Consider the following 18,736-nt stretch of genomic DNA (forward strand, 5'->3'; position numbering starts at 1 on the left):
TCCTGGGCAACCTGATCTGAATGTGTATGTTTGGTGGCCCTGCTAGGCAGGGGGGTTGGAACTACATGATCCTTGGGGTCCCTTCCAACCCGGGTGATTCTGTGATTCTGTGATAATAAATTAAAAAAACAAGTAGGAACTTGACAGTATCAAGTCTTCAAGAAATCAGGATGCAAAAATTTTCCAATTTTTCAAGAATTTGAGACTTGGAATCATGACACTGCTGATGTGGAAATAAATAATTCACTCTTCATTTGTTTTACTTTAACACATGGAAAGCCTCCTTTCTTAAATGCTCCCTTGAGGAGTATTGCCCTAACTCTGAGAACATCAATAATTACAACCACTTTGCTACAACTGCAATGCCAGTGACAAAACTTTGAAGGAGGAGAGATAAATTTTGCTCCTTATCCTGTCTCAAATAACTTGTACCTTGCTCCTATCCTTAAATTGCTGCAAAATTGAAGTTACAATTTAAGATATTAGTGCATAAATTTGCCGTTTTGGCAGATAGCATACTAAAATATTGGTTTTTTAATTTGTATTGACTGACTAGCTAGTAGCACATAAAGCTAATTTTTTTCTGTATTTTTTTTTTTTAAGCAATTTTGTAGGGATTAGTCATGCAGTCTTTACTTGGACAGAATTTCCTCTAAAGTCAGTGGCACTTATGCCTAGCTGCAGAATGTGGGAACATGACCAAGAAGAGCATTCTATGCTTAGAAGGCATTTGTCTATATATTCTGCCATTTTTGTCCCAGTACAAAGTCTGGCACTGCGTTTCATGACACACGCTGCTCTGTGAGTTCTATCTAAAAACAAGCTCTTTTCTGTGTAAAACATTGTTACTCTTTCAAATCAGTATAACAAACAACAAGAGGAAAAATAATTTTCTCTGAAAACTTTTTGAATTGAAAATGCTTTCAATTTACAAATTGTGACATATGCCCTTTAAAACTTGCACGTCTACTGTTTTTATTTTCATTATGCGTTACAAATCATATCCGTAATGTTTCTAAATGTTCAATTCCAGCAAAAATATGGCTTTTAACCGAATAAAAATGTAAAGCCAACTTGCTCTAAAATCCATCTGTTTTTCATTTTCTTATAATCTATAATCAGGAAATCCATTCATACATGACATGTAATTTCTCCGCTTTCAAGTGGATAGTGGAATGTGATGTTCTGCATACAGTCACATCTAAATTGATAATTGTCCAGGCAGAGCGTAATTTTAAAGTATAGGATGAAGGAAGGCTTAATTTGTATATTAGAAGTCTCGTGCATTTTTTTTTTTTGCCTCTGCATGTAAATGAGACTGTTCTGTTTGGTGGATTTATCTGAAGGTGGGACAGCTGCCTCAGAGCAGGCCAGGGCTTTCTGAGTAAAGAGGATACAGTTTAAAGAGCTGGTTTAAATGCAGACTCTTCTTAACAGTAAACCACACGCACACATTCATCGTTGATTTTCAAATGATGGGTTTCTATATCACTGGTTTAAGGTCCACAGTCTTGCATTCCTGTATCCACACAATACCAAAAGAATAACAGTTTGGTGGCTGGAAAGAGGAACAGTTATTATATGGCTCCAAAATGCTAGCTACCATAATATGCCATGAACAGCAGAAATCTGCTGGTAAAGAGAAGATTACAGTAGTGCTTAAAAATAATTTGATGTTCTAAAAATATAAATACAAGAAATGTTATCACTGTTCAAAGTACTCATAGGTAAATATAAAGGTTTGATTGAAGTTCCTGAAGATAAAGGTGCCTCTTCTGAAAAGAGCCCTTTCTTTTTCTTAATTCTGACAGAAAATTATATGAAGTAAAATTTCTACAGAACACGGTTGTTTTTTTGTTTTTTTCCTTGTAATCTTTGCAATGTAAGGATTTTTTTTTTTCTGTAGTCATAGAAAAGAACATATAAAGTGTGCTGTTTCATCAAATATCTCTGGTTGCATATTGCAGAATAAAGTAGCTGCATGAAAATTATGCTTATTCAAACAGCTTCATTTTCACTTTCTGACCAGGTTCTTGTCATACAACAGATTTCACAAGGTAGTTTTACTTCCTGCTAATAAAATTTCTCCTGTATGAAACCAGTACCAGAGAAATTCTGATTTTGCTTCAGTTTCTTCTGTTGATCGCTTCTCCATGTAAATGTTTTGCAGGATTCAGTTTGTCTTAGATGAAGTTCTTAAAGGTGCTGTAGTTTCTGAAAGAAAATATTCTTGTATATTCCAAATATCCCTTCTAATTCCACTGCCTTTAACAATGCATAGCATTAATTAGAGCATAATATGGAGCATATCTGCACTTAGAGCAATTGTTCATTTGTTAAAATGGCTGCTGACACAAAATGGAAAACTCTCATCAGAGTTCTCCTATTTTAAATTGATAAGATTGAAATATACTCTTTTAATAAACTCATTTTTATCTCACTAACTGTAACTTACTCTTATTATGGAAATACAAAACTGATTGGGCGTAAAGAACACTTCTATTAAAAATCTCTGAATTTGTTCGAGTGCTTCTAGGTTTTGATCAATTATTGATTGATTATTTGACGAATTATTTTTTGCAAGACTTGTGAAATTGTTACAGCTTGGCCAGAAGAGTGGCTAAAGGTACCTGAAGAATATGGAAGTCAAGCAATTTAATGATACTTTTCATGCTGTTCCAAGCATAACGTTCACAATTCAGGGTTTTCTGGAGCCTGAAGGGGTTTTGCGTGTACGAGCCTTTGACTGATTTTGCTTTGGTGGATTTTCTGATCTGGTAAATACAATTGGTCAGCGTGCTTGCAAATTAAAAATATAGTTTAATGTTAGTCACACTTGGACACACATTATTCTAACTATAAAGCTGATCCATTCTCCTTTACTGTCTCTTTTTGACTTCCTTACAGATTTCTCAGATTTAGTCCTATAATCCATTCATGTCCAATAGGGCTGTAAGCGCCACTCAATGTGAAAAAGTGAGATACTGTAGTTCTTGCCTTTGGAACTACAGAGAAAATTATGAAGGTTCAGGACACCTAACTCATGCGCCTGCTCCACACTCATTAATTCTTGCTGAAAATTAAATATGAGTCCCAAACAGAAACTCCCTAACATTTACATTTACTTTCTTGGTATATGTCTGTGAAAGCTTTCTCTTCCTGAATCAACTCTCTTATTATGACTGGGCAATTTCTGGATTTCTCTTGACCATTAGAGAGAGAATTACAGTCATTTTTTTTTCTCCAGACTTTGTGGGTAGCAAATGAAATTTAATGGGTAGGAAAGAAAGATCTCATTTTTAGTGGCATGGTAGGTGTCAGTAATAGTACTGAAACACAATTGCCAATACCATATAGTGAGAGAAAGAAACTCCCTTTTGAAGAAAAGAAAGAAAGAAAGAAAGAAAGAAAGAAAGAAAGAAAGAAAGAAAGAAAGAAAGAAAGAAAGAAAGAAAGAAAGAAAGAAAGAAAGAAAGAAAGAAAGAAAGAAAGAAAGAAAGAAAGAAAGAAAGAAAGGAAGAAAGGAAGAAAGGAAGAAAGGAAGAAAGGAAGAAAGGAAGAAAGGAAGAAAGGAAGAAAGGAAGAAAGGAAGAAAGGAAGAAAGGAAGAAAGGAAGAAAGGAAGAAAGGAAAAGAAGAAAAGAAAAGAAGCATTTGCCTGTCAGAATTCCTAGGGCTTGCAGAAAGCAGCAAGAGATGAAGATGAAAGATACGGAGGCATTTTCCAAATAAGGTTATGCTCTTGTTCTCATTGACTTTAGTGTTGACAGAATCAGGTCCAAAAACTGTGGTGAGGGAGCACAAAAAACATTTGAGAATCTTCCTAGTCCTCCCCCTGCCTTTTCTGGAAATTATAGCCTCACTATACTCATCCTTTGTTTAAAAACAAAACAAAATCATGAACTGGAAAGGGCTGAGTCAGGCAAGGCAGAACCCTCCATAGTTGTCAAGAAAATGCAGCGTGGCTTTGACTTTATTTAAGCAGTAAGATTCTCTGAAACTCCTGATTCTCTTTTAAGGAACAAGTGAGATCTTGGCCATTTTGAACAGATAGTATATTGTGCTATGTAATATCATAGTAAAGAGAGTCGTGTAATGTCATAACTGCAGCACATCACTGGATGTCCCCTGCCATGAGAGAAAGCTTACTTACTAACAATTTACATTTGTTTCAAACATGGTGCATGTTGGTTTTTTGCTGCAAAGATACAATAAGTAGCACAATTATTTACCTTGAACCGTAGTATTGAAATGTTTTAATGTTTAGTACTAAGAAATATGTTTGAGTTTATAATCTCTCTCCCTTACTCTTTTCATTTTCTGTTTTGTTTTGTTTTGTTTCTAAATAGGAAATGGTTATGGCAACCCCCGCAACTCACCAGGTCTGCTGGTCTCACCTGGCAACTTGAACAAGAATATGCAAGCAAAATCTCCGCCTCCAATGAATTTGGGAATGAACAACCGTAAACCAGATCTCCGTGTGCTTATTCCACCTGGCAGCAAGAATACAATGCCATCAGTGGTAATGTATTTTAAAAGCCTTTTTTTTAAATCTCCTCCAGATAAGATATTTAAGAATTTCAAAGCCTGCTAACCCAACTAAAAAAAGTAGAATAACATTCCACATTCTTGCTTTTTTGATCTTTCTGTCTGGCTTTATGGCTCGACATCAAACTAAAGATTTAGGCAGATTCATTTTAATTGCTTTTATGAAACTACTTTTACTTCATCCTTTTTTTTCTATGAACTTACAAAATAGAAAATGTGTCCTGAACAGTGTGAACTTCTTCACTCACCTTCCTGATAACTGGAAGATCCTTTCCTGGGTTTTTCATAAAGCCTGAATTTAACCCCAGATATATTTCTCTTAAATGTTTAGCCATGCAGACCCTCAGCAGATGGCAGATTAACTACAAATAAATGAATTTGAACTCTACCACTCTGAGCAACAAAAGTCAGGTTTTAGAAGGATGAGATGTAGTAAGCAGATAGAGCATGACAGAGTGGAGCATCAAATTGCTGTACCTCTTACCAGTATTCACAAAATGTAAGCAGATTGTTACAGTTAAAGATTGAATCATGAAGGTGTCGTATCTTGCAGAACCCTTCCAGAAGTGGGTTAGTAGTTGCAAGTAAACCTTTCATTAGTGTTTTAACATTAAAATGGAGTTTGATTAAAAAAATATCTGGATGGTAAATTTACGTGCTGACATAAACAAATTTTTCCATTATGTAACAAACACTATTAAAACAGCTGCCTTCGCTTGATGTATTATAAATTAACTTTGAACATCGAACTAAAACTTCCCGTAAATGTGATGCTGGGCTCTCTATGAGGATAAGTAATAAATAGTCTCCTACAGGGCAGCCCTCAAAGTCAACCAAGCCGTGACAAGCTGTCTGCATCAAGTGATTTATTCCAAGGTCCTTAAAACTGATACTTTCCAAGGGATTCTGTGAATAGTCAGGTCTCCTGAAACCAGGTATAGCAACACAATCTGCAGCCAGTGGGGCTACAGAAAAAGTAATGAATTCTTAGAGAAAGGCTCGTGCTGAAAAGTGGATAGATTGTCCTCACAAGCTGAGAAGCATCTTGTTAGAAGGACAAAGAAGAGATCTGTGAAGTGTTATTTTTTCCAAACTGTGCTCAGAAAGTGTGTAGTTTTCCGCCCCTGTCAGATGAAGCTATTCACTAGGCTATAATGCACCCTGGTAAATATCTACATTCACTGATTTTTAATGCTCCTTTCCTATGCACTCAGTCTGAGGATGTTGATCTGCTCCTGGTAAGTGGTAGTGATGTTCATCCTAATAATGAAAACATAAGATCTTTTATTTTGTATGATTGGTATATGTGTCGATGAAATGCTGGTTGAAATCAAATGGAAAACTTTACTATGACTGCATTGTGAACAAAAGGGTCATCACAACTTTTCAAATGTAGCAACACGGAGACAAGGTGCCGTTATTGCACGTGTTCATATTATTTACACTACAATAAAGCTCGCTTGGTGCTGATGATTTGCTAGCGTGCACTCCTGTGCTGTTGAAGATGGCACAGCCTTGGTATGTTTTTTTTTTGGTGGCTCCCTTCGCATTTTATCCTGCCGCTCACAGGATTAGAGTTCTCGAGAGCAGCTTTTACCACGCAGCGTGTAATGCCCGAGTTAAACGCGTAGTTGCGGTGCCACCTAGCACTCTGAAGTTTTTTGATGCCAAAAACGAAGCAACCAGAGCACCATCTGCTGGTAAGAGCTTAGCATCCAGCAACCTGGGGTGCCGCTCATTCCCGAATCAGGGCCTGGGGTTATTTCTCTCTCTCTCTGTTTCTGTGTCTCCTTACATTTGAATAAAAAAGGAAAACAGTGAGGGTAGAGTTTACATATTTCATGGTTTTTCACACGATCTGTTCTTCTACCCACAATAAAATCAATCTTCCTTGTTAGTAGTTCAGTTACCTAGGAGATACTGATGTAATGGGTTACTATGGTGACAACTGGTCTCTTGAAGGCTTGTAAATGATAGGGTTGGCAGAGTTCATAAAAGCCACATGTTAAATGATTAATTTCTAGAAATTTATATCAGCTTTTGTTTCTTGTGCACAAATCAAACCCAGAAAGGTAATACACCCAGATGACTTAAACCCAGTCAATAATATGTTTATTTTACTTACTTTAAAAGAATCAGAGGATAAATAACTCCCAGTCTGCTCAGTCATTGGCTACTCCAGTGGTTTCCGTAGCAACTCCTACTCTACCAGGGCAAGGGATGGGAGGATACCCATCAGCCATCTCAACAACATATGGTACTGGTAAGTATCAGCACAAAATGGAAAGGAGGGGGAGGGAGCAGGATGCTGGCAAATGTCTGTCTCGGGGTAATGAATTACCTGCTGTTCCTTGCAAGAGACTGGAAAGTTCATAGCCCATAGGTTGATACACTTCATTTGCTTTTTATCTGTTCCTCTGACGGGGGACTTTTTATTTGAGGAGGGACTTTTTATAAGGGCTCGTAGTGGCAGGACAAGGGGAAATGGCTTTAAATTGGAAGAGGGTAGATTTAGTCATGATATTTGGAGAGGGATGAGACGATGGAACTGGTTGTCCAGCAATGTTGTGGATGCCCCCTCTCTGGAAGCATTCAAGTCCAGGCTGGATGGGGCTGTGAGCAACCTAGTCTAGAGGAAGGTGTCCCTGCCTATAGAAGACGTTGGAACTACATGATCTTAAAGGTCCTTTCCAACCCTAACCTTTCTGTAATTCTTTGGACTCGAGAAATACATACTTAAAAGCTAACTATTTTACTCAAATGAAAAACTGCTTTGATAGCTCTCTTTCATTGGCCTTACAAAAGGAAAAGACACTAAAGAAACTTCCTAAAACTCCTAATGTAACTGATAATTTCATGTAGTTGAGTGCGTCTTCCTAAAATTATGAGGGTAATGACAACAAGCAGTTTCACTGGTTTCAAAATAGAGTTCAGTATCTTTGCAGGCTGCTGCTTAGTTACCTGGCAGATTCTAGAAATGAAGCCCGAAGAGATCATTTCCTGTTCCCATTGCGCATTGGTACTGTATAGATCATGTTGATCCACATAATCCTGTGTTTTTTATAGAAGATGTGCACTGTGTACGTATCACAGTCTACCTTCTTGCAACAAAGACTGTGATCAAATTCTGTTTTCAGGTTTTTGACTCTGTGAGAATGCATGTATAGTTATGGTAGATAGAAAGGCTTTGGATCTTCCAGACCCATAAAAAGAACTGGTAAATTGCAGAATAATTATTAGTGCATTATTTACTCCAAAGTTAATGAGCCAAGGGAAGAGGAGAGTCTGATTTTCTGCTGCAACTTAATGTGATTGGTGTAATTAAGATTAAAAGGCTTATTAAGTGACATGTGAAAATGATGATGGTAGTTATTATTTACACGCTTCCTTCTTAATACTCTTTTAATTATTTTCTTTTCTGTTTTCAATTCTAGAATATTCTCTGAGTAGTGCAGATATATCATCTCTCTCTGGATTTAATACAGCCAGTGCTCTTCATCTTGGTTCTGTGACTGGCTGGCAACAGCAACACCTACATAATATGCCGCCATCTGCCCTCAGCCAACTGGGGTAAGCACTGTGTTGTTTTTTTAAACTGTTATAATGTTCTGCAATAACTTCAGTGTCCCCAGGAATCCCAAGTATGAAATACATCCTGACAACGTCAGCCCATGTATATAAGAGCTCCATTGCCCAAAACTGGAACAACATATTTCATGAAAAGTTTGCCATGTACCTAAAATTGAATATTCTGTGTCCATTACATTTCCTCAATAGTGTAGTGATGAATTCTGATCTTGTTTTACTCTGTTTCTTTAAATAGCATTTTTCTTCACGACTAACAACCAAACTAAACACTTACTTTGTGCTATTGCTTTGTTTTTCCGCTTCTGCTTTTTATTTCCAGTTACTGTAGCTCAAACATAAAATCAAAAAATGTCTAAACACTGAGTACTTCTAAATCAGAAGTGACAAAATGATTTGAACTGGGATTAAAATTAAACCTTATAATCACATACACACTCCTTCTCAGCTCTGATGTTCAAGTTTCATTTCTTTGTAAATGTTTCCTACAAGCAAATAACACAATTAGGACTAAAACCCGTAAACCCCTAGAACTCATGGTGATTTTCTTGCCTTGAGGATAAATGTTATGCCCTCTAGTGGCTAATTTTAAGACGTTTCTTCCAAGACCAGTGGAGCACTATGTTTAACCATTTCAGCGTTCACACAGGGAATTCACCTCATGCGTTATTGAAAAAGCGGTACATTTGCTTATTCGAGTGAATTTAAAGAGTGTAATTTTCAAAGATCCCGATATCTGCTGTCTATATTGAGCAAGATCATAGGCACTCACCATTACTCCATGTCTGTGCTAATGTATGGCTGGATTTGCAAAGCCAAACTCTTCTTTTTAAAAAAAGTCATTGCACACGTGCCATTATTTTTACAGGGCAGCTGCTGTAATCTGAAAGTATGTAGTACAATCAATATGGCTTAAATTTCAAAATTCTCCTAGTTTATCTGAATACATTTTATAAATTAATGTATTTTCTTTACCGTGTAAATCAGTTTCAAATTTTAAAGAACAGCTACACAATTTTTGGAAGAAATATAAACCCTTTGAACATCAGAAATAAAATTTAGCATAATAAGTACTAACTACATAAATACTTGTAACTGAAATAGTTCCCATGTTAGTAAAATGAAAAGATCTTAATACCTGTCTGCTATGCTTCTTCTATTTTATTTTTGAGCTGTGCTGTTTCTCAGGCAGCATTCATGTTAACTGTACAACAAGATACCTATAGTCATGCGTAAGTTGAAAATTCAGACTAGATTTCAGTGTATAACCTTACAATCATGGAATCATAGAATGGCTCGTATTGGAAGGGACCTCAGAGGCCGTCTAGTTCCAACACCTTTACCACTGGCAGTATTGCCAACCTGTATCAGGCACTGTATCAGGTTGTCCATAGCCCCATCCAGCCTGGTCTTGAACACCTCCAGGGACAGGACATCCACAGCCTCTCTGGGCAGCCTATTCTAATAAGCTGATTGTTTTCAGTGGTGTACCAAAGAATGTAATAACGCTATTTGAATAACAAAAAAAAAAAAATTAAATCCTAAACTAGCTACATGCCTTTTCAGATACGTCACACATTATCATCTGTTTCTAATTCATCTTACAGTATGTCAAAATGTAGTGGCTGTGGCTAGTGGAATATATTCTAAGTCACTACTTTTGTTATTATTCTTTCAGTGATTTGTAAATGAATTCAGCTATGAAAGCAGCTTCACTAGCAGTTCTGGCAAAGCCTTCTATGTGTGCAGAAAATCATATGCATTTCTTTATTTTACTTCAGTCACGGGGTTGTACATGCAGAAGGATCTATACTAGCTTCTGGATTATTTAAAAAAAAAAAAAAAAAACCTTGAAATTGTACAAGTCATAATCTGTCCACATTAGCCTAATCTTGAATTTATAGAAAAGTACTCATACAAAAATGTGTTTCACTAGGAATTTAAGAAAATAGGTGTAGAAATGTTTGAGCACCCTAATTCCTGTCCTTAGAGAGAGAATTCTGCCTCATAATGCATGGCAGAAACATATGACTTGTAAATAGAATAGGGTGTGCTTAAATGTGTTAGCTTGCTCCACGAAAGTCCTCAACAGTTTCAGAAGCGCTGTCAAAACCATCTTTCAGACACCTGGAGATCTCTAAACCATACTGCACCACTAAGCCTGAGGGAGAGTTTCTGAGGACATAGGAATAGTTCAGTTACTGAGGCTGTGAACAGGACAGCAATGTAAAGTCTCTTCTGATATAACTGAGGTGTTAAGTCAGACATTTCAACAGTCCAAATTTAAGAAAGCAAAATAGTACTTTTCAGCCTTGTAATTAGAAAAATTACACGCTAATTCTATTAAAAATCAAAATATATTCCTCAGACTTACAGGTTTCATCTAAATATTGCTGCAGCCATTCCTATCTTTGAAATGAGCTATCTAAATTCTTCAGCCTCGTGTCTATTGTATAGAAAACTATCTAATTCTGTAATCTACAGCTTAAGAGAAGATCTTTTCTTTCTGAGGTATCATCCACAGCTGAAAGTTTGCCTTTCCTAAATATAAGTGCAGACTTAGAAATGCATTTGCATATGTATGCATATTTGAAACATGAAGGTATAAAGAGAAGGAAATTTAAAGAAACAAGTATGGCCATAACAGAAAGGACACGAAGTTCCTTCTTCCTTTATTAGCACTCTCACTCCCTGTAAAAGCCTGTGTGATGCTCATTCACATCACTACTGACCCATGCTGCTGTCTGTGAATGCTGAACTTCCACTAGCTGGAGATTCTAACAGAGACCCACTCAAAGCTGATCTCATTACATCAACAAGGACAGAGTTTGCTGGCTAGCTCTTTGCACCCTGATGTGCCTCCCACCTCCCACACACATTGAATGCATATAGGAACCAGTGTTTCTCCCATGTCAGGGTTGTACTCTAAGTAAAACTCATGTTTTCATTCACACAGATCTGAATAGTAACTGCTGCATAAAATTTAAACTTCACAGGGGCAATGAGAAGGAGTAAAGTGGAATGTTTTCAGTACAATATATGGAGAAAGTTAATCAAGTCAACATTAGTGGACTGCAAGACAGTGAGTGCCTTATAGTTAAACATAATCCTACAAAGACATTTGTTACATTTTCTCAATAGATTTTCCATATGCAAAAACTTGTTTTTCATTGAGTTTAGGGTAGGTTTCAAATGATAAAAGTAGGACTTGCCTAGGCCAAAATTACACTGTTTCTGCATTCATTCAAACACATGCATACACAAGAAGAGGTCATTTAGTGGTAAAAAAAAAAATTGCCATTTTTTCACAGTGCAGTTTCTGTCCTAAACAGAAATCCATCCTTTGTTGAGGGTACAGGTGAAAGTCCGCAACTAAGTATGTACTCATTCACCATACGCTTCTATTCATAACATTAGGTTTCTCTTGCATTTGATCATATCGACTTACATGAAATTCTGTAGAAACATTTGAGAATGTTTATGACAACACATAGAATAGAGTCACCAAAATATATACATGTTAAATTTCAGAAACAGATTTTTCGGAAAAATATGTTTTAACAGGCAGAATCTTAAAACATATTGAATGACAATATGCATCAATTGCTTAAATAGCTCTATTGTTTAAAACCTTAAAAAAAAAAAAAATTAGTTCTTACCTGCTAAAATGCCCTTTTAACTCTTTTTTTTTTTCCCACTTTATAAAAAGTGTGCTCAAAATGCAGGTAGTATTTTTTAAATTACTAAAAGCCTGTATGCCAGGTGTTTGCATAATGCCTCTAAGGAAGCAGAAGGGATCTAAAGAAAAGTCTACAGAGTTGTGTTTTCACACTTCCTTCTGAAACACTGCTAAATAAATTGCAATGTAGCAATACAAACTCTACTCCTCAGACAATACAGCTTTTTACCCTGGATTTGTTCCTTTGAGGTTGTCATGGAATGGAATATGAGTAGGTTCCAAGTGAACAAATGAGACTGAGTATGGCTGTTTTTAAGTAGTTTGAGTTTTCAACTCCTCCCAGCTTTGCGAAGTACACATTGTCTACTCAAATCAAACACTCCTAGATCAAATCGCCAGGATCCAGTGTTCTGTATTAAGGGACTTTCAGGTTTAGCTATGAATTTGGCATCTAAAATAGTATGCAATCATATTGTACTTGCTAGACTGGCTGCCTGTTTCCCCATATGAAGTCCTAGCATGTCCTAAGGAAATGAAAAATAAAGTCACTGGAAATGAAAAGCAAAACCAACCCAGGAACGTATTTTTGATTGTTGCTGGATTCTTTTCAACAGTTTTTCAGAAAACATGTGGAGTGTTTCACTAAAGTGGAATGACTACGTTTGATATTTATGGTTTCCTATATGTGTAATCTAATAGTTAGAAAAGGAAAAAAAAAAATCTTCTTTAACAAAACTGCCTACATTTGCTACTTAGAGGGTTATTACTCACTGCTTGATGCTGCAAATTCTGACGCACTTCTCTGTATAGTAATAAAGGGTAGATGGAAGCAATTGCAGGCAGAACATCCTGCTTTCTGTGTTGTTCAACAAGGCTCACACATTATTGATCAATAACTCATGACTACAGCATCTGATATTATTCAGTAACTATGCCATATAGGTCCACTGTAAATCTGCCAAAAGAAAAGAAAATGACTTTTTACCTTTCCTAAGTTACAGTAACTATTGGTAAAGTAAAGCTCAGATCACAGTCAATGACATGTCAGAAAAAGTGGAATTTCTCAATAAATGGAAAGGATCACAAATTTAGTTTTCCATCGTTCAGAGTCCAAATATTTATTCCACTTGAACCTTGGGGTTTAAAATCTTACTGAGGCTGTGTCCTCTCCTCCCCTCTGTCTTCAGTCTCTTTCACTATTAGAAATCTTGCAACTGTGTCTTTGGGTTTGACACTGACTTCAGCCTGGCAAATGGTCCCTGAGGTGGAGCAGTGTTCAAGAGCTCAGTGGAAACCTCTCATGATAGCTGTTTTAACGAAAAGAAATGTCAGGTTTTGCCAGTAGGTGGTGCTTTTGTAGAAAGCATTCTGTAGTTGCAGCGGATCTCGTTTTCTTCCATTCAGTGCAAGCTCAGTGTTCTCTCCTCCCCTCTTATCTCAGCTTTCCTCAGCCGAACTTGCCCACAATAATGCACTGGCAAAACAAATGGAGAACAAGTATACAGCCTTTGAGAAACTTTAGATAGCAGCTTATCCTGGAGTTCTAAGCATCCTATGAGTCAGGTTGTCAGTCATGCACTGCAATCCTCTGCCATCTCCCTTAACTTCTCTTCGGTAGTTTATCCATAAATGCTCTGGATATAATAACAAATTAATCAATTTATTCCATAAAATCAGATCTAAACCCTACCCTGCTGATTGAGTTCTATTAACATTAATCCAAAGGTGATTAATTTCAACTCTGTTATGAAAGACATAAAATGCACGGGGCCCAAATTTCTGTTTCCACTTTACACCTGATTTCCCATGTTGAAGTAAACAAGGATAAGACAAACTGAACTAAACCCACAGAAACCCGTGCCTCCCCTGTGCCATCAGTGCATACACGCACACAAGCATTAATTATAAAGAAACCTGCAGGTGGTTCCAACAGTGCAAAGGCTCAGCTTCCAAAATTTCTTGTGATGCTTGAGGAAAAAAAAAAAGGAAGGGAATTAAAGAGACTACTTTCAGACCTCGGGCATGTCTCACTCAAGCCAGCCACGTTTGCCGTGGTGTTTCCGTCTCCATGCCTTTTTTAATTCCACATAGAAAGTGGTCCTCATGCTGTCCGCACGCACTGACACTGCGTGAGCCTTTACACTGGTGTTCTGTGTGAGTGTTTGTGCATTTCCGGGGGCTCCATGCCTCCTCCGTCTGTAACTGGGTTTCCTTTCCTCCTACAGAGCTTGCACTAGCACTCATTTATCTCAGAGTACAAATCTCTCCCTGCCTTCTACTCAAAGCCTCAACATCAAGTCAGAACCTGTTTCTCCTCCTAGAGACCGTACCACCACCCCCTCGAGATACCCACAGCACACGCGCCATGAGGCGGGGAGGTCTCCCGTCGACAGCTTGAGCAGCTGCAGCAGTTCCTACGACGGGAGCGACCGAGAAGACCACCGGAATGAATTCCACTCCCCCATTGGACTCACCAGACCTTCGCCGGACGAAAGGGAAAGCCCCTCTGTCAAGCGCATGCGGCTGTCTGAAGGATGGGCGACATGATAGCATTATTAACTATTAGTTTCTTTTTTTTTTTTTTTCTTGCAGTGTGTGTGTGCTATACCTTAATGGGGTAGGGGGGGTCGATATGCATTATATGTGCCGTGTGTGGAAAAAAAAAGTCAGGTACTCTGTTTTGTAAAAGTACTTTTAAATTGCCTCAGTGATACAGTATAAGGATAAACAGAAATGCTGAGATAAGCTTAGCACTTGAGTTGTACAACAGAACACTTGTACAAAATAGATTTTAAGGCTAACTTCTTTTCACTGTTGTGCTCCCTTGCAAAATGTATGTTACAATAGATAGTGTCATGTTGCAGGTTCAACGTTATTTACATGTAAATAGGCAAAAGGAAAACGTCTGCCAGAAATGGCAGACCTTTACTGAGAGAGAAAGCAGCTGTTATGCAACATATAGAAAATGTACAGATGTTTTGACAGACCCAGTGGTTGGGTGGCCATGAATCCATGCTAGAAAGAGACTGGGTCACCTAACACACCGAAAACACTCAAAACCATGCGGGCATATCTTTGGAGTATGGCACTCAGTTAAGAAGGATCAAAGCATTTGAAGAGGACCATACTTGTTAAACAAAATCAAGTTCGAGGGCTAACATATTTAATTTTAAAAATTCTGGGTCTGCATCACTTATTAAAAAAAAAATTATAAAAATATGTACATTACATTTTGCTTATTTTCATATTAAAAAGTAAGACAGAGTTTGCAAAGCATTTGTGGCTTTTGTAGTTTCCTTAAGCCAAAATGTGTTCTTTTTTCCTTGATTGCTTCGCTGATCTTGTAAACAGTCCTGACAAAAACAGAGGACTTTTTGTATAGAAAGCACTACCCTAAGCCATGAAGAACTCCATGCTTTGCTAACCAAGATAACTGTTTTCTCTTTGCAGAAGTTTTGTTTTTGAAATGTGTATTTCTAATTATATAAAATATTAAGAATCTTTAAAAAAAAAAATCTGTGAAATTAACATGCTTGTGTATAGCTTTCTAATATATATAATAATTATGGTAATAGCAAAAGTTTTTGTTATCTTAATAGTGGGGAATTATATTTGTGCGGTTGCACATTTAACTATTTTCTTTTGGTTTTATTTTACTGGGCATACATTTTACAGATCAAAATCATGTCTTGGAAGACTGATCTGTAAAAAGTTTGAATTTACCCATGGTGTAACAACTGAAACCATTTTAATACAACATTTTACAATCAGTTGAGTGAACTGCGATTCATTGTATATACTGATTAGTTCTTTTCATGCTGTTTTGTGCATTGTAACAAGTTAAGGGCCCTTCTATAACCTACGTCCTGCGTATCTTGTAGATTTCCATGGGTTAAATGGCAAAGTGGCATCGCTTGGCCCTTCCTCATCAGCGAAGCTGGTATTCTGCCTGTTAGAATTGGATATACAGCTCTAACGGCCATCGGTTGCGTGAGTGCAGGTGAACATTTCCAGAGGCAGCAGGGAGAGCAAGAAATGAGGGACTGACACAGTCCCACCTGTTGTGAAGTCCCCTCTCTGTCAGACGTAAAACCTGCAGAGAGATCATCAATTAGAGGACCACTCAGAAGTCAATCTGTCGTGCCCCACCAATACAGGCCACCGGGCCGCTGTAGTTGTCACAGCCCTCACAGTCACGTCTCGCGGTAGGGATGCTGTTGAACAAAGCTGCCTGTGTATTTACAACCCAAAGCGATTCACTTCCGCATATGGCGCCCACCCTTTCTCCTGCCTCGCATTGTTCCTTTGACTGAAATTGCTTCACCAGAAGGGATATATCATTGTTTTAAGTTCTTGTCTGTCCCTCTTGCTTATTATAAGAAAATGGTATACTCAGATGTTTCAGCTTAACCTTCCCATGGGAAGGAAACTTTGTTCAAGCAACATGCTAGGGCCATTGTAGAACTGTAATACTTCTTTCCAAAAGTTGTTCCAGCTCTCACTCACATACCTTGAGACTAGGATGAAGGACATAACTGCAACAGCAAAATATTGACACAGAAAACATTTTGTTAAGGGAAATCCACACCCTATTTCCCTTCTACATGTGCAGTTGCTGTGCACTGCTCAGCGGTAGAGGTTACCTCCCTGTAGCAGCAAACAACTAACAGATGACAGCATGCGCTAGGACATACGCTTTCCACTTATTGTGACTTACAAAAGCCTGCCTCACAGGCACTCTCAGCCATGCAGGGGCTAGTGCATAATCTGGGAACTATCTAAGCAGAATACTGTGCTAACAAGGCATACATCTTATCTCGCGTGGAGGTCAGCAGGGTAAAGAAACAGATACGCATGTTAAATAAAAAAAATTTAAAAAAAATTAAAAATTAGAAAATGGGGCCCATAATTAATTTTAAAATTCAAAACTGTTTTTCAAAACCACTTTCTTCACCTTCAGATGAATCTACAGTCATATTCTCTTATGAGAATTTTAAACTTCGGTGTGTCAAAAATATGCAAATATATCACAAATGTACACTTCGACATTTCAACAAGAAGTACAACTTTATCAGTATTGTAGTAGAAACTTGTCAGTGGGGAAGGGGATTTGGTCTATTGAAATATGAAGAATAGCCATATAAATAGTTTACCTTGCGATTTGCCTCAGCAACGCATGAAGAAGAAAACAACATATTTAAGGAAGATGCAGTGTAATATATTACTGCAAGTAACTAAGCGGAAAGTAGCGTGAAACGTATTGCCTGGGCAATGTATATTAACTCTGACAGTGATTTTTATATAAACATGAATAAATAGAATAGAATCACACGAAGATCAATGCCAGTCATCCCTCTCGTTCCTGCTACTGAGGGCAACTAACATGTACTGGCGAAATTGTGGGGGATAATGCATATTTGCAAACTGATCTAATGATAAGAAGCACAACTTTGATTGTGAAGTCACTTTCTGTAAACTATAACTGTCTACCTTTCTCTGTTCCTTTATCTGTACCTTACCATTTATTGTATTTGCAAAGCTTATTTGGGTTTATTGTGTGATTCCTTTGTATTTAAGGAGTTTGGGGCAGAGCCCTGAAAGAGTATTAACATTTACTTTACCTTAACCCATGCTATATAATGTTTTAGGCAACATTCTTAATTGCAAGTTCAAACACCTGAAGTGGCATTCTAGACATCTGCAAGTATTGTTATAGCTAAGTTAACCTCTATTAAAAGGTGTTGTTGTTTAGTGTTTAATTGCTGGTGACAATTATATGATATACTCAATCTGCACAATTTGTATATTGTATGCATTGAGCCATTCACAGTAAAGCTTTTATCATTTCAGTGTTTTTCAAAAGTTGTGTTTTATAATGAAATGGCTTATATTTTTCCCAGAAGAGGAATTTAGCAGTTTTTAATGAATAATATAAAAGTATCTGTTGTCCTCAGATCTCTTTTTCAGGTAAAGCTAACGTAAGAATAGAAGAACTCATAGACTGTTTTCAAGGATGTCAACCCTTTTGTATTGTACGTGTTATCCTATATACCTTCTTTTACCTATAGTCCTAACAGAGCTGTTTTGTTTTCCTTTCTCCTTCGCCTTGAAGGTAAATGCTTTGTAATTTTTTAAAAGCCACTTGAAACCTCAATAAAGGCTGTTGCCTAAGCATGGCATACTTCATCTGTTCCTGTTTGTGCCATCTGCTGTGATGTCGTCAGTTATATGGCATTAATTTCCTGCCACTACAGGTCTCTTGAAGGACTGATGGAACATTGGTGTCTATTAGAATGCTTCAGACTGTAGATGTAATAAAAGGCTTTTGTTAATATATTTTAACCAAAGATGTGGAGCAATCCAAGCTTTGAGCCACAGACCTTCTCTATCAAAAGTATCCATTTGATTATTTTCATAATCAGGTGTTGCATTTTACCTTTCTCACTCATACCTCAGACTGATCCATACCTCAGTTTGAATCAAAAAAGTCAGTTTAGTAACTCATTAAAAAAAAAAAAAAAAAAAAAAATTACAGTACCTGAGTCTTTTGTGAAGTATCTAACATCAGACCTGGGACACTGCAGGCATTACACTTGGATTGCTTCAGATGGTTTGTTGTATCCTTTTTTTTTCCTTTTTTTTTTTTTTTCTTCTCTTTCATGGGGATCTGCTTCCATAAAACAATGGTGATAACAAAAGAGCTTGTAAATGGGAGCATACAAGCATTTGCAACAAATATTAAAATAGAGGCTCACAGCGGCATAAGCTGGACTTTGTCGCCACTAGATGACAAGATGTTATAACTAAGTTAAACCACATCTGTGTATCTCAAGGGACTTAATTCAGCTGTCTGTAGTGAACTAAAATGGAAAAATTTCAAAAGATTCTCCTGCTGGAAATAAGGTATAATTTGTATTTTGCAGAC

The 18,736-nt window shown here is 37.2% G+C and overlaps 1 protein-coding gene across 14 annotated transcripts in view; it reads left to right on the forward strand.

Moving 5' to 3' along the window:
- MEF2C (myocyte enhancer factor 2C) overlaps positions 1-18,469 on the forward strand; it is a 135,524-nt gene extending 117,055 nt beyond the window's left edge. For 9 of the 14 annotated variants that reach the window (XM_048932326.1, XM_048932328.1, XM_048932338.1 and 6 more), the window contains 5 exons: positions 4,349-4,521; positions 5,762-5,785; positions 6,681-6,810; positions 7,982-8,117; positions 14,037-18,469. In XM_048932326.1, coding sequence (XP_048788283.1) covers positions 4,349-4,521; positions 5,762-5,785; positions 6,681-6,810; positions 7,982-8,117; positions 14,037-14,358 — 785 coding nt within the window. In that variant the 3' untranslated portion in view covers positions 14,359-18,469. The remainder of the gene's footprint in view (positions 1-4,348; positions 4,522-5,761; positions 5,786-6,680; positions 6,811-7,981; positions 8,118-14,036) is intronic. The other 5 variants (XM_048932334.1, XM_048932333.1, XM_048932337.1 and 2 more) reach the window with 3 other exon arrangements.
- Positions 18,470-18,736: the final 267 nt, after the last annotated feature.

The sequence above is a fragment of the Lagopus muta genome, chromosome Z (assembly GCF_023343835.1).
Source record: "Lagopus muta isolate bLagMut1 chromosome Z, bLagMut1 primary, whole genome shotgun sequence".
In the NCBI taxonomy this organism is placed as follows: domain Eukaryota; kingdom Metazoa; phylum Chordata; class Aves; order Galliformes; family Phasianidae; genus Lagopus; species Lagopus muta.